General features: G+C 44.1%; 1 protein-coding gene across 3 annotated transcripts in view; it reads right to left on the minus strand.

The window, feature by feature from the left end:
- Positions 1–12,913, minus strand: part of NF1 (neurofibromin 1) — a 73,053-nt gene that overhangs the window by 44,818 nt on the left and 15,322 nt on the right. For 2 of the 3 annotated variants that reach the window (XM_059865853.1, XM_059865852.1), the window contains exons 10-29: positions 12,765–12,887; positions 12,394–12,468; positions 11,624–11,755; positions 9,421–9,555; positions 8,773–8,886; positions 8,368–8,447; positions 7,684–7,807; positions 6,913–7,056; positions 6,279–6,525; positions 5,879–5,952; positions 5,680–5,763; positions 5,126–5,566; positions 4,584–4,723; positions 4,026–4,148; positions 3,663–3,746; positions 3,209–3,325; positions 2,105–2,286; positions 1,819–2,030; positions 1,079–1,240; positions 290–393 (exon numbers count right to left, since the gene is read on the minus strand). In XM_059865853.1, coding sequence (XP_059721836.1) covers positions 290–393; positions 1,079–1,240; positions 1,819–2,030; positions 2,105–2,286; positions 3,209–3,325; positions 3,663–3,746; positions 4,026–4,148; positions 4,584–4,723; positions 5,126–5,566; positions 5,680–5,763; positions 5,879–5,952; positions 6,279–6,525; positions 6,913–7,056; positions 7,684–7,807; positions 8,368–8,447; positions 8,773–8,886; positions 9,421–9,555; positions 11,624–11,755; positions 12,394–12,468; positions 12,765–12,887 — 2,897 coding nt within the window. Of the gene's footprint in view, positions 1–289; positions 394–1,078; positions 1,241–1,818; positions 2,031–2,104; positions 2,287–3,208; positions 3,326–3,662; positions 3,747–4,025; positions 4,149–4,583; positions 4,724–5,125; positions 5,567–5,679; positions 5,764–5,878; positions 5,953–6,278; positions 6,526–6,912; positions 7,057–7,683; positions 7,808–8,105; positions 8,201–8,367; positions 8,448–8,772; positions 8,887–9,420; positions 9,556–11,623; positions 11,756–12,393; positions 12,469–12,764; positions 12,888–12,913 lie in introns of those variants that run through there. The other variant, XR_009489154.1, reaches the window with a different exon arrangement.

The following is a 12,913-nucleotide window of genomic DNA, read 5'->3' on the forward strand; positions in this document are numbered from 1 at the left end:
TTTTGAGGTAGACACAATTGATGGTTAAAGCATTCATTAGAAGGCCTATTTTTGGATAAGCTACTTAAGAGATGAATACTTTTGATTTTTCTAAGAGTTAGAAATAATTTAAAGCAACAGAGCAAGAGGGCTGCAGAAACAGTGAATGTGTCTGGAAAAGTGAGAGGTACAACAGTACGAAAGCATGAGAAAAATATCTGCAACAAGGAAAAAGGAATCCTATTACAGACAACGAGTGGGAATCATGTTGACAAATAAATACATTTGCTGCTCGCCCTGAATCTCAAACCTTGTTGGATCCACCTCAAAGCTGACGTGCTGCCACTCAGGGGATGTGATCACAGTCCGCAGCAAAGGTTCCAACAGCTTCTGCAAATATGTAGCACCATAGACCTGTGTGCAGGGGAAACAAGGACAGAGCCCAGATTGACACAGGAATGCTGCAAAGTTCTGGAAGCTTTCAACAGCCTGAAAACACCCGGGCTGTTTTGGCATAAGCCAAATTCCTGTAAAACTCGGGTTTGTATATTGTAGTCTCACCTCTGGAACACAACCAAGATCAATTTCTACAGGTATTTTAATTAATTTTCAATTAGAGAAAAGTAGCAACTCTGCTAACCAGCAGACGTTTTTTCTTAGAGCGCTGACTCCACATTTCACCTCTGTTTGTACACAACTTTTTAAACTGAAATGGGAGCACAAACAGGACCTCAGAATTTAGCAGGAAGAGTCCTCCAGCTGGCACTGGCCCAGAATCACTCATACAATTGAACTAGTCAGAAAGGCAAAAGTTTAGTGCCAGAGGGATACCTACTTTTTAAGGGCCTGACCATAAGTGTTCTACAAGATTCACTTCATTAAATGTTAAAACCCAAAAAGAAAACTCCACAAACTTAATAGATGTGAGAGCTGAGACTAACTGAAACTGAGATCCAAAGGCAACTCTGTATGGCTTTTATCTAATCCCATTACTCAAGTGCTTAACCCCAAAGACAAGCAGCTTTGTATTTTCATATTACTAAACTTTTCCTGCTATTGAAGAGATCTGTACCAGAGGAAAAAAAAAGAGATTATGTACCTTAAAACAGAAAGTCATTATTTTACTGGCTAAACTGTTTCCTCGGAAGAGTGTCTGCATGGAGTCTGCCAGCTCAACCTCCTTTGAGAACATATTCCAGAGGAGCTGGTAGAGCAGGTGCCGGGAATCAAAGAGTGTGACCAGGACACGAGCCAGCTCATCCTTAAAGGGAGGAAGAAGAGTTAATCTGACTCTCAGGGAGCCAGGGCAAGTATGAAACCCCAGTACTATGACAAAACCACCGAGCAGTTTGCAATGAAGTTTTATGTCTGCTATGGGCTCTGGCAGGTAAATATCAAATTACACAAAAGCAATCTCTCTGCAAACGTTTCCTATGCTACTGCTTGTCTAAAAATCTGCCTCAGGATATCCAGCCTTACAGGTCCATAATGGTTATCCAGACAGACAGGCAGTTACTCCACTGTATAACAAAGCCCAACTCATCTTGCTAAAACCTAGAAGAGCAAATACAATTCTGTGTGTCTGCATCACAGCACACATCACCTGTAATAAATAAACAGCCCAGATGCATTTATTATAATAACTGTATATCATTCCTAGACATTAACTAAATCTCATCACCAAGATCTGAACTTAGATTCAGTACATTTTTAGGATCATACAAAGAAAGGCTAGCTATTGTCAGTGGCAGCTCTATTCTCTCTGTACCAGACTGTTGTTGCACTTTTTATATCTAGTCTTATTATTTTAACAGAATGTAGGAAACAAAATCAACTTACCCACTGAGAACAAGGCACCACATTGGCTAAAGCCATAGCAATAGGAAGCTCCCCCTGATCACCCATCATCGTAACCAGCTCCACCAATCTCTCGAAGCGATCTGCTAGCACTGTTTCTGCCAAGGTATCAAACTCCGTCCCCTGCTGCAGGATCTTGGTGAGGACTTCCATGAAGGTGGCTCTGGTCTGGAGGTCTTTATGATAGCCCAAGCCTGCGGGAGAGAAGGCAGCAGCAGTGAGGAGGGTGCAGAGGCGGGGGGCAGGCGCCATGCGGGCGGGGCGTTACCTATGGAGTGCATGAGGCCGCTGTCCACGTTGGCGTTGAGCAGGTTGGACATGGCCAGCACGGTGCAGTGCCGCAGCGACGCCAGCCGGCGCGACATGCCGCGCTTGCGCCCGCCCGCCGCCGCGCCGTCCTCCTCTGCCTCGCTGCAGTCGTTCAGCAGGTTCATGAACAGCGTGAAGTACCTGGGGACAGGCCCTCGTGGTCACACCAGCCTGCCACGGGAGCCAACGCGCAGCAACCCCAGATCCTCACCCACGGGAGCTAACACACAACAAACCCCAGATCCTCACCCACGGGAGCCAACAAACCCCAGATCCTCACCCACGGGAGCCAACAAACCCCAGATCCTCACCCACGGGAGCCAACAAACCCCAGATCCTCACCCATGGGAGCTAACACACAACAAACCCCAGATCCTCACCCACGGGAGCCAACAAACCCCAGATCCTCACCCACGGGAGCCAACACACAACAAAGCCCAGATCCTCACCCATGAGAGCCAATGCACAACAAACCCCAGATCCTCACCCATGGGAGACAACAAACTCCAGATCCTCACCCATGGGAGCCAACAAACCCCAGATCCTCACCCATGGGAGCCAACACACAACAAACCCCCCCAAACCTCACCCACAGCAGCAATCACACAACAAACCCCCCCAAACCTCACCCCTGCCCCAAGGAGACTCCTCATGGCAAAGCCCAAACCCTAACTGTGCTCCAACAACCTCCCTTTGTCCTAAACCTGTGTGCCCATTCTCCCCAACACTGGTGTGCCTCTATCAACAAATGTCTTCCAAGAGAGTTTAAGTTTCATGGATAAAAATAAATAAAGTACAGTATCAAATGAGCTAATCCTTGCCATGACTGAAACACACATCTGCATTAAGCAGAAACAAAGCCAAATTTTCTAATTATTTTTTAAATGAAAATGTTTCCATAAACCTACAAAGCAGAGATTTTGAAATGGGCCAGAGAAGAGGTAATTCCTCTTGGATAACAAAATTATTTCTGCTGGAAGAAAAGCACAGTTTGTAATAAAGGTCATACAGGGCCTATCTTCAGAGTGATTGTATAGAGAAACAGTTAAAAGTCACTATTTACTTGAGAAATAATTGAGATTTTGCTTCCATCAACTCAACACCATCTCCTTCTTCAGGCTGGAGTGGAAGCCCAGCAAGAAGAGAGACCACTGCTTCCATACTCGCCTGGTCCAAATCTCTGAAAAATAAAATTTAACAAATATAAGTCACTTTTACTTATAGCTCTACCGGGAGATGAAAAATAATATTTTTAATAATAAAAAGGTATTTTACTAAAGTTCTGTCCATTATGAAAACAGCTCTTATATTTTGTGTTATAGGTTCTAAATCAGAGAAAGTATTAAAAGGAGCCAAGTCATTTAAGACTGAACATTAAATATAATTCTGCTGTAGCTTACCAAAGCTTCAGTTTCAATTTTTGTCTTTTCCTTAACATTATTACTGTTACAGCAAGCCCAATATGCCAGCTCATCCATGGATATCAAATGCTGTTACAGGTGAAGAGTGCCCCTTACCTTGTCAAGCATTTCACATCCTCATCTGTTGCTTGATTAGAAGTTCCCATTACCCAGTCTGTCAAATATTCCACCATTTTGTTCCTGTTACACATAAATAGGTTGGTTTAGCTTTGCTGGGGTTTTTCCACCAGTCTGTATCACACATTAAATTGTACAAGAGTTCAGTATCACCACAAACTAAGTAATACTTAAATGCAGCACCAGGCTCATAATCATTCTGAAGACACAGACCAGAGAACTCTCCCTGTACCAGGAATACTGCTGTGACAGGGCTTTGGTTTCTTTTTTAACCACCCAACCAGAGAAAACTACACTTGCCCACAGTACTCTACCCTGTAAGTTAGGTAATGCCATCCTTACCTAAATTTCATTTCTTGACAAAATGAAAGGTCATCTCTCCTTTCCATCATTACTTCTACCAACTGACAGAGCTTTGTTTTTATTTGAATGGCATGTACCAGATTTCCAAGCACACGCACATATCTGAAGAAAAAAGCAGAAAAGATTAATTAAATACTTCATGCTACTTCACTTCCTCTGTCCCAAGAAAGCCCCTGCATCAGTAGCAAATTTCTTCTGGCCAAAATTTTCTATCAGTGTCATAGTGAACCACAATCTGCCCTTCAGCTGGTTTTTAACCACTAACATCAATGTACAGAAAAGTAACCAGGAATGCCTATGGCAATAGGGCCAAGCTATGGAATGGTCAGCTCTTTAAAACAAAACAGTCACTCCTGAGCAATGCACTTAATGCTACACAACTTCCACAATTACTGAAGCTGTCAGAAGCATAAGGAGGATCAGAAAATCAGCTGCTGCTTCTCCATGGACACAAGCAGAAAAGATATAAACTAGAAGGCTCCAACTCACTTCTTAAACATAATGCCTGTGTATAGAAAGGTCAAGAGGGCTCCTTACCTAACCAGATTCAGCATCATTGTCTCAATGCTTGCTTGGCCAAGGTGTTCTGAGCTCCCTTCTGTGTGATTGTCAAGCAAATTCTTCATTATAGCAATGGTTTGCTCTACAAATTGTGTGTTGGTGTCAGTTAACAAGACCTAGAGGATGACAATTTCTGGTTAATTTTTTACCCCCCCCCAAAAAAAAAGAAAGAGTATTTGCCAAATATACTGCAACATTTCAAAAATCTCATGGACAAGGATTTTTCTAGCTACCACCAAGCCAACAGAATTCCAATACACGTCACAATTCAATATGTGGACACTGCCAGCCATAAGGATTCCACAAACAATCTCACAGATTCTGCACTCAAGAGTTCACTACTCAAGAATGTTAAATACAGCCTGGAATCACAACCACAATAATCATTAACATGTGCTGTGATGATCACTCTGCTCACACAGGGTGTGCACAGAACACAAACAGGGATCCATTTCAGTCACTCGGGGGAAAGACAGGACAGACACAAATGTAAATAATATCACACAACTGTGAATCACCTGTCCTTGAGAATCAAAGAACTTGCTGATGGTATTCTTCAGTTTGTTGAAGAGCATGGGATAGAGTGCTGGACTGAGCTCCAGCCCCACCAGGTCTTTGATGTTGGTGCGTATCTGCAGCCCCACCTTCTCGTGGTTGCACACCATCAGGGTGAGCAGGCGGTCGATGAATTTGCTGACCGGGGTCTCCACGCTGCCCTCGGTGGAGACCATGGAGATCATGGAGCCCTTGCGCTCGTTGAGGGGGCCCATGGGGGGGCTGTAGGTGGCCAGCCCCGCGCTGCTGCGGTGCTGCAGGCACACCCCGCCCAGGGCACACAGGAACCCCGTCATGTTGATCCACTCCTGCAGCGACTCCGTGTCCGACAGGTCGATGGAGCCGCCGCCGCTGACGTGCGACATCCGCCGCTTCACGATCGTCTTGTGCAGGCTCTCGGTCACCTGGGAGACACAGGTCCTTTGCTACGTTAAAACTCAAATGCCTTCAAATACATAAGCTTAAAGACTTGGCTTGAATTTCTAAATGTTGAACCAATGGAAAAATTCATAGTCACCTGCCCATCTTCCATTTTGGTCTTTGGATAGTTAAGGATTAGTTTTGTAGCTTGTTCCCATTTTGCATGTGTATCCTCCCAGGCCTGAAAGAAGGTAAGATATATCACGACTTAACTTCAAAACTACGTGTAGCAACAATACTTCTGTGCTTGTTTTTTAATATGCACACAGAGCATGTGAAGTGAGAAGTTAGTTCACCTCCGTGTTGCCTGCAGTGGGGTGCTCAATGCGCCTCAATAATGCCATCACTCTCTTCTGAAGAGCTGCTCTCCCTGCAAAGGGCACAGAACATTGAACCAAGTTTTTGAAAATCCACCTACAAGAAATTTGTGATCTTTGAAAGTAATTACTGAATTAAGAGGAACATGTCCCCCTAAAAATCTTCAGAAAGGTAGCTTCTTGTTACACGATTGTAAGATCCTCCTGAGCTCAGTCAACCAAATTCCTTACACTTTCTGGCAATTCTAATAACTAAGACATTCCATGAAAAGCCAGAGCAGCATGAAATCAAGAACCTCAATCTGTTTAAAGAACTCAAACACAAGTAACAGTCTTCTGTCCAGGTACCAAGTTACTTTAACTGACTCATGAGTCTCACCTGTTGACATCATGTTGCTCACAGATGCAAACTCCATGAAAGTGTTGTAGTTTGGCAAGAAATTATGCACTGAGACCTCATCTACTCCACATCTGATGTCGGCCTCCTCACAGAGGTGACGGAAGCAGGACATGGCCACCAGGACTGCCTCGATATCTGGGCTCCACAGGAACATGTATAAGGCCACTTCCAGCTTGGTCTGGGCTTGGCGGCAGATCGGGGTCCCGCTGCATCCTGCAGTGCTCTCCTGGGAAACACACAATTCCCAGCTGGGGAACACTGCTTGTGAAAATGCAGCCCTGGCCAAACTGTGTTTGAAACTCCTTTTGGTCTAGTAGGAATAAGCCATCCTAAAAAGGATCAGAGCTCATACATGCTGTCACAATGCTGTTTGCAATTGCAATCAAAAAATATCTGCCAACGTTTTAACAGAAAAAATGTTACTTTGTAAAGTCTGAAACATCACTGTTAACCAGCACATTACATACATACATTATTTAGGATACATATGTCTTTTTCTCCTCAGAAATAAATAATTTTATTTTCAAAAATAACTCTAAAAGTAATTTAATTTCTACTTGCCCACGGGGTTTTTCTCAAGAGTTAAAATTAACTACCCACATGTATTACTTACTATGGAAGAATTCCCCTTTGCTTTCCTCAGGGTAGCCCCTGGTGCACAGCGCATCATTTCCTCATGGTCAAGAGACATTTGACTAGTTCCACTTCCAGAGACATCATAAAGGAAAAGGAAGTGGCAGGAACTCCTATCTGACTGCTATAAAGAGAGCAGAGGAAAAGAATATATCAATTGATACTTTAAAAGAGCAAAAAGCATAGATCTGAGGAAGGTAAAAAGCTCTTGGACATTTACACAGTACTTTTTCCACTGCTGCTCTCAGGGTGTTATCAAGTTCCTCGTGTTAATGGTATCCTAGACTGCTATTTCCCCATAAGAAATACATTACTTGATACTTTAAGAATATCAGAAAGAAGCAAGGTAGAATTCTGGGACTCAGAAGAACCTGAGATCCAACAGGAAACTTTCTTCATCCATAAGCATGTGTATTTTACCATTAACTACCTTCCCTTTCTCTCACCTTGGGGACTATTTCCCTGTATTAGGCAAAGAGGCACAAGGCACATGTTTCTGTGAAACATTCCTTTTCCAGGCAAGTACAGCAACCTGTGCAGCTAAAGGGGAAAAAAAACCCCAAACCTAACTTTGGTTACCAATTCTAACCAAGGTGCCTCACAAAGCAGAGAGGAAATCAGAGAACAGAACAAGTAGGAGTAGCTACTAAATCTCTTCCAATCAAAAACAACCTGGTAAATAAAGGCAGTGACACAACAGAGAACAATTCATGTTAATGATCCTAACAGGGAGATGGCAATGCTCACTTACTTTGTTTTTTAGCAGAAATTTATTCCTACAGATGAGAATCTCTCGCAGCCACTTGAGGATTTCTGTACTGCTGAGCATCTGATGACTTGTAAGCTTCTTGCAGATATAAAAAAGCATTTGTGAACTGCAGCAAAACGAAATTCAGCATCAGCCTTCTGACGGAACACCAAAACGTCTGAAGGTATTACACTACGTTTCACATAGAAATAGGCACTTAGCATGAACACCCTGTGCAAACACTACCCTGGGCTTCCAGCAGTACAACAGAGAGGTGAGAGTGTGCATGGACAGGCCAAGCTCCCCTGGGACCCTTCCCAGCGCCCGCGGCCTGGAGCAGCTGAAGCCCCGCGGGCAGCCCGGCCTGGAGCTCCAGCTCTGCCCGGGACAGAGACAGCACAGACAGGGCAGCACGAGTTACCTACACTGCTCTGACAACGTGTCAACTCTGCTCTGGAAGGAACACATCTAGGGATGTTCCTTCTTCATATCCCGTCAGGCCTCACACTCTCTGTTAAAACTGCCAAAGGGTTAAATTAGTGTCAAGTGTGACGGGTTTTCCCCCCGCCCGAAGAGACCATGAACTCCCTGTTGTTGCAAAGCTTTCCCAAAATACTCACAGCTATTTCAAAAGAGAAGACAAATCAAACAGCTATTTCTCTCATTTATATAAGGTAATTTACATACCTGATCTCCCAGAATGTTTCTATAGGAGCATCAGGATTCCACAAGTCAATGCTGTCCAACTGGTGCAGAACCAGCAAGGCCTAAAGCCAAAGAGAGTTCATTTAAAGACAGAACTTTACAGAGTACCTGAGCTCAGGCAGAGAAACAGATGCAGTCATATTCATTAACTGCTTTAAGAACAACAAAAGATATAAAAAGCATTTTCCATAGAAGAGCAAGAGTTCATTGTTACTCAGTGTCAACAGCATTTCTACTTAGTCTTCGCTTCACGCTCATACTGCAGACCCAGAGGCTTTCCCGGGTATTTCTGTCCAAAGCCAAGCTGCACACGCACACACACAGACAGACAGACAGACAGTTTTTGCAGGAGAGGCTGTGGCAGCAGCCCCGGGCCGTGCCCCTCACCTCCATGGCCTCCTGGGCGATGTCGGGCATGCTGGACTGCGGCACCAGCTGCACCAGCCCCGTGATCAGCTCGGCCGTGCTGCCCTGCGAGTCGGGGCCCTGCTTCCTGGGGTTCTGCATGGAAACACACAACACAGGCTCAGCTGCAAAGCCTTCCCCTGCTTGACCACACTACTGACAGCTCCTGCAGCACTCCTGCTGCTGAACTAGGGAGATTTTGGGATCTTTCAGAGAATCTGTCATTTTATTTTTAATCCATGCCTTGCATATCATGTCTCTGACAGAACTGGAATATTTTTATATTAAACCATCACAGACCTGAGAAAATGGAAGATCTAAGACAGTACTCATTGAAATGATGACTAATTTCCAACCCCCTTATTTTAATTTTCTTCTATTCCCCTCTCCTTCCCCCACCTTCCCCTTCAGAGTCGCAGAACTTCATGCTCCCCCTCATTGTGTTGCTCTGATTCTGTAAAGTCTCTTACAGTTTCTTTTTCCTTTAAAACCACAGGAGCATCATAACCAGAGAAAAAGATGAGTAGGAAGTGTCCTAGATGGTCAGGTGACCATTAATTTTTACTAATTTAGTAGCTTCAAAAGTAAATTCCACTACAACTGAACAGTACGACAGTAGGATTTACTTACACACAGCAAAAGCTTTGGATCTGCATGGATCAGTTTCACCAAGGACAACAGCAAGAACTTGTAGCTTCTGGTTTCCAAATCAGTAGGTTTTTCTTTAAATTTAAGGCTTGTCATTTTCTCCTTAAATGTAAGGCTCTGACAGAAGGAAAAAAAAATCAGAGTCTTCATCAGGAAAGTAGTCAAACATAACAGTTATAATTAAACATCTTATGAAATGTATTGCTTTTATCATCTATAATTCAAGAAGAAGTTTAAAAGTATACAAAACTCAAGTATAGTCACACAGCCTTCTAGTTCAAGATCCCCTCTCTCACAGGCAATCACTACAGTATCTTTAAAGTTCCCTTAACAATTGTTTCAGTAAGCTGCATGTGGACATAAGAAAATTTTTTGTAAAAGAGACAAACTGTGGCAAAAGAAAAGTGGAAAAAGGACCAAAAAGAATTACTGGTTATTTCTCTGGTCTGAGACAGAAATAAAAATAAACGTTTCCAACTTGTTCTGAGTACATGAGAGGGAATTTTTTCCAAAGGCAGAGTAATGTCTTTATTTTCTGCTACAGCCCCAGGCCAGATGCTTGCATGTCCACCTCAACAACCTCTGGAAAATGAACCTTTCAGTTCTAAAAGGCACACAGGACATCGCTTAAATATAAAAACAATCTGCCTCCAGCTGAAAAACCAGTGAACTACTTGTAAGTTTTGAACAAAAGGAGAAAGCCTAGGTTGAAATCACCTTCAGGTTAACTGATGAGCTATGACATGGTATGATTAACTTCTAGAAGAAATAAGGTCTTCATGTTATTTCAATAATTAGTTATTGTGCAAATATATGGAATAAAACCTACCACAAAAAGCATCTGATCAAGAAATTGATAGCATGGTGATAGAGGCAGCTAACTCTGTGCTAAGCCTTGGTTTGCCACAGCTCAGGGATTTCTAGGAGAGGCACGTGGCGAAAGGAGATGTGTTTCTGTGAAAGCACTTATTGCCTCCACCCAATCCAAACTAAAGAGTGTCAATGAGAAAGCCAGGCCAGGCTCTGTGCAATGCACCGAGGGACCAACAGCAGCGGGACGCTGACAGACAGCACCGGACAAGGACAGACGTGGAGGAGCTCAGCACCAGAGAGTTCCTGGAAATCAGGAACCAGTTCTAAACCAGAGCAGGGGTACGGGGGAAGAGCATCGTGCTGGGCACAGAACCAACAGTGCCTTCCTGGGGGAAGGAGCTCCACTGGCGCTGTCCGGGGCCGGCGGGCTCTGCGGGTAACTATGCACAGAAAAGTCAGCGCAAGGAAGGGCTTTTCTGCGGTAGTTACGGGTCATACTTACAGCAGCAGAGGCCCAGGGCCATGCAAAGCAGGGGCTGGCGGGCGTCTGAGCACGTGGGCAACAGCAGCCAGGCAGAGGGAAAGTGAGAAGCAGAAGACAAAGCACCACCAGTCAGAGCAGGGGTATTGTCAGGGCAACTATTCTCCAACAGATGAATACACACAGGTGAAAAGCAAGTTAAACATGGAGTAGCTTTCAACCAAAAGCATTGTGCTCATTTGCTCTCCTTTGAGAAGCCCAACAGGAATATTTTTATGTCTCATTTTAGGCTCTCTAAACCAACCTATCAAGACCACTTGTCACAGCAAAAGTCCTCAAGGAATGTTCAGAGGAGAATGCAGCAACACAGCTGTGTGTGGACTTACTGGAAGAATTTGGATGAAGTACAAATCTGAATTTACTCAAGACTTTCTCCAAGACAGCCAAGAATATTGACTTTATTTCATAATGGTTGAAAAATCTTTTACTTTGTTGCTGTCACCAAGACCAAACAGTCAATTTGCTCAACATAAAGCAAGACAAATGAACATGCCAATCATGGTAAAAGCATCATAGTTTTCAGTGATTATCTTCACATACAGAATGCTTTGGTTTTTCACATTAAGCAAGGATGGACACGTTAGCTGGCTATTCACAGAGCCAGAAAGCTTAAAATGGACAGTTAGCCACAGAGGACAGTTAGAGGACAAATACTTCGTAGCCAGTTTAAAAGCAGCAGGAAAACTGAGAGACGCTGAGTTAGGAACAGCCAATCCCCCAACACTGCAGGGCTACGGAGCACGTGCGGCTCCCTGCTGCTCCGCTCTTCCCCCCTCTGGTGTCCAGCGCAAGGTGCTGCAGAGGAGGGCAGGCCTGGGTGCCGGGGCTTACCGGGGTCATGCGGATGGCGGGGTGCGCCCCGCAGCCCTGCATGGCGCGGTGCAGCGTGTCGCTGAACATGCTGCGCAGCTCCACGGCGTGGCAGTACACGGCGTCGATCCGCGGCCACCAGTCCAGCGCCGACTGCAAGGCAAGGGCAGCGCTGACTCCGAGCCACAGCTCTGGGGCCACCGAGGCTGAGCGTGCCCGACCCTCACCCCAAACTCTCTGCACGCTGTTACCAGTATGCCCAGCATCATCCTGCTTGCCCGTTATCAAACTTGTAACCTTTCAATAGGCTGCAATTGAAGCAAGGATTCCGACCTAGCTGCTCACTAGCTGCTCTGACTCCTGAACAGGCACCAAGCCCAAGATCTTCTGTGTCACCCTGTTCTTCTAAGCTCTTCTAAGCCTTCTGATGTTTACATTCTCATAATAAACTTTCTCACGCACTTTATGTAAATAATTAATTGTTTTGCATTCTTTCCTAGAAGAAAAAAAATTTAATAGACTGTTAGTTTATCCAGTGTCATTAGAGAGGTGGCACTGTAATCCTCCAATCCACTGTCACTTTTGGAAATCTATAAATGTTGGAGTCAGAAATTCAAGTTCTCTCTTTTCACTTTGGGGATTCCAGTGTCCGCGTCGTTTTATTTCGCCTCCTAAAGCGACACTTCTGCACTCACAAGATTTGGTCTGCTATCCAAATGGTATTTACTAAGTAGATACTGATCTGAACAGAAGCCCCAGACCTTGGCTGATGAAATACTGCCAGAACTTACGTTTGTGATGATTCGGTGGAGTGAATTTACCAGCACATAATGAAATGTTGATGGGGAATTCTGTGCCAAGCAGATCTACAATAAAAATACATAAAAGCCACTTGGGAATATCTTTGTCTTTGCCATCTTTCCTGTCATCCTGAAAAACATTCTGGAGCCTTTTTATTAAATTGACAAAGCTGTCAAGTCTGAACAAGAGAAGCCTAATCAGCTGTGAAAAGATTTATCAAAACATGCAGGGATTTATTACTAAGGGATATTTATACAGTTGAACTAATTTATGAGCTTCAAGCTGCTGTTAGCACAGCTTTTATAACTGACAGATTGTCAATAGTATGTAGAGAATGACTTACCACAAGCAGTGTTCTTACCTTGAAGTGTTGGTTATTGTGAGGATTTATGCGGAAGCAGGAAACCAAGCAGTCAATCATCAGGTCTACATCTGCATTCTGATTGCCTCTTGAAAAAGGTTTGCTTGGGTTAAACAGCAAATTCTATATAATTCAGAAAAATATAAATA

This window comes from Haemorhous mexicanus, chromosome 22 (genome assembly GCF_027477595.1).
Source record: "Haemorhous mexicanus isolate bHaeMex1 chromosome 22, bHaeMex1.pri, whole genome shotgun sequence".
Taxonomy (NCBI): Eukaryota; Metazoa; Chordata; class Aves; order Passeriformes; family Fringillidae; genus Haemorhous; species Haemorhous mexicanus.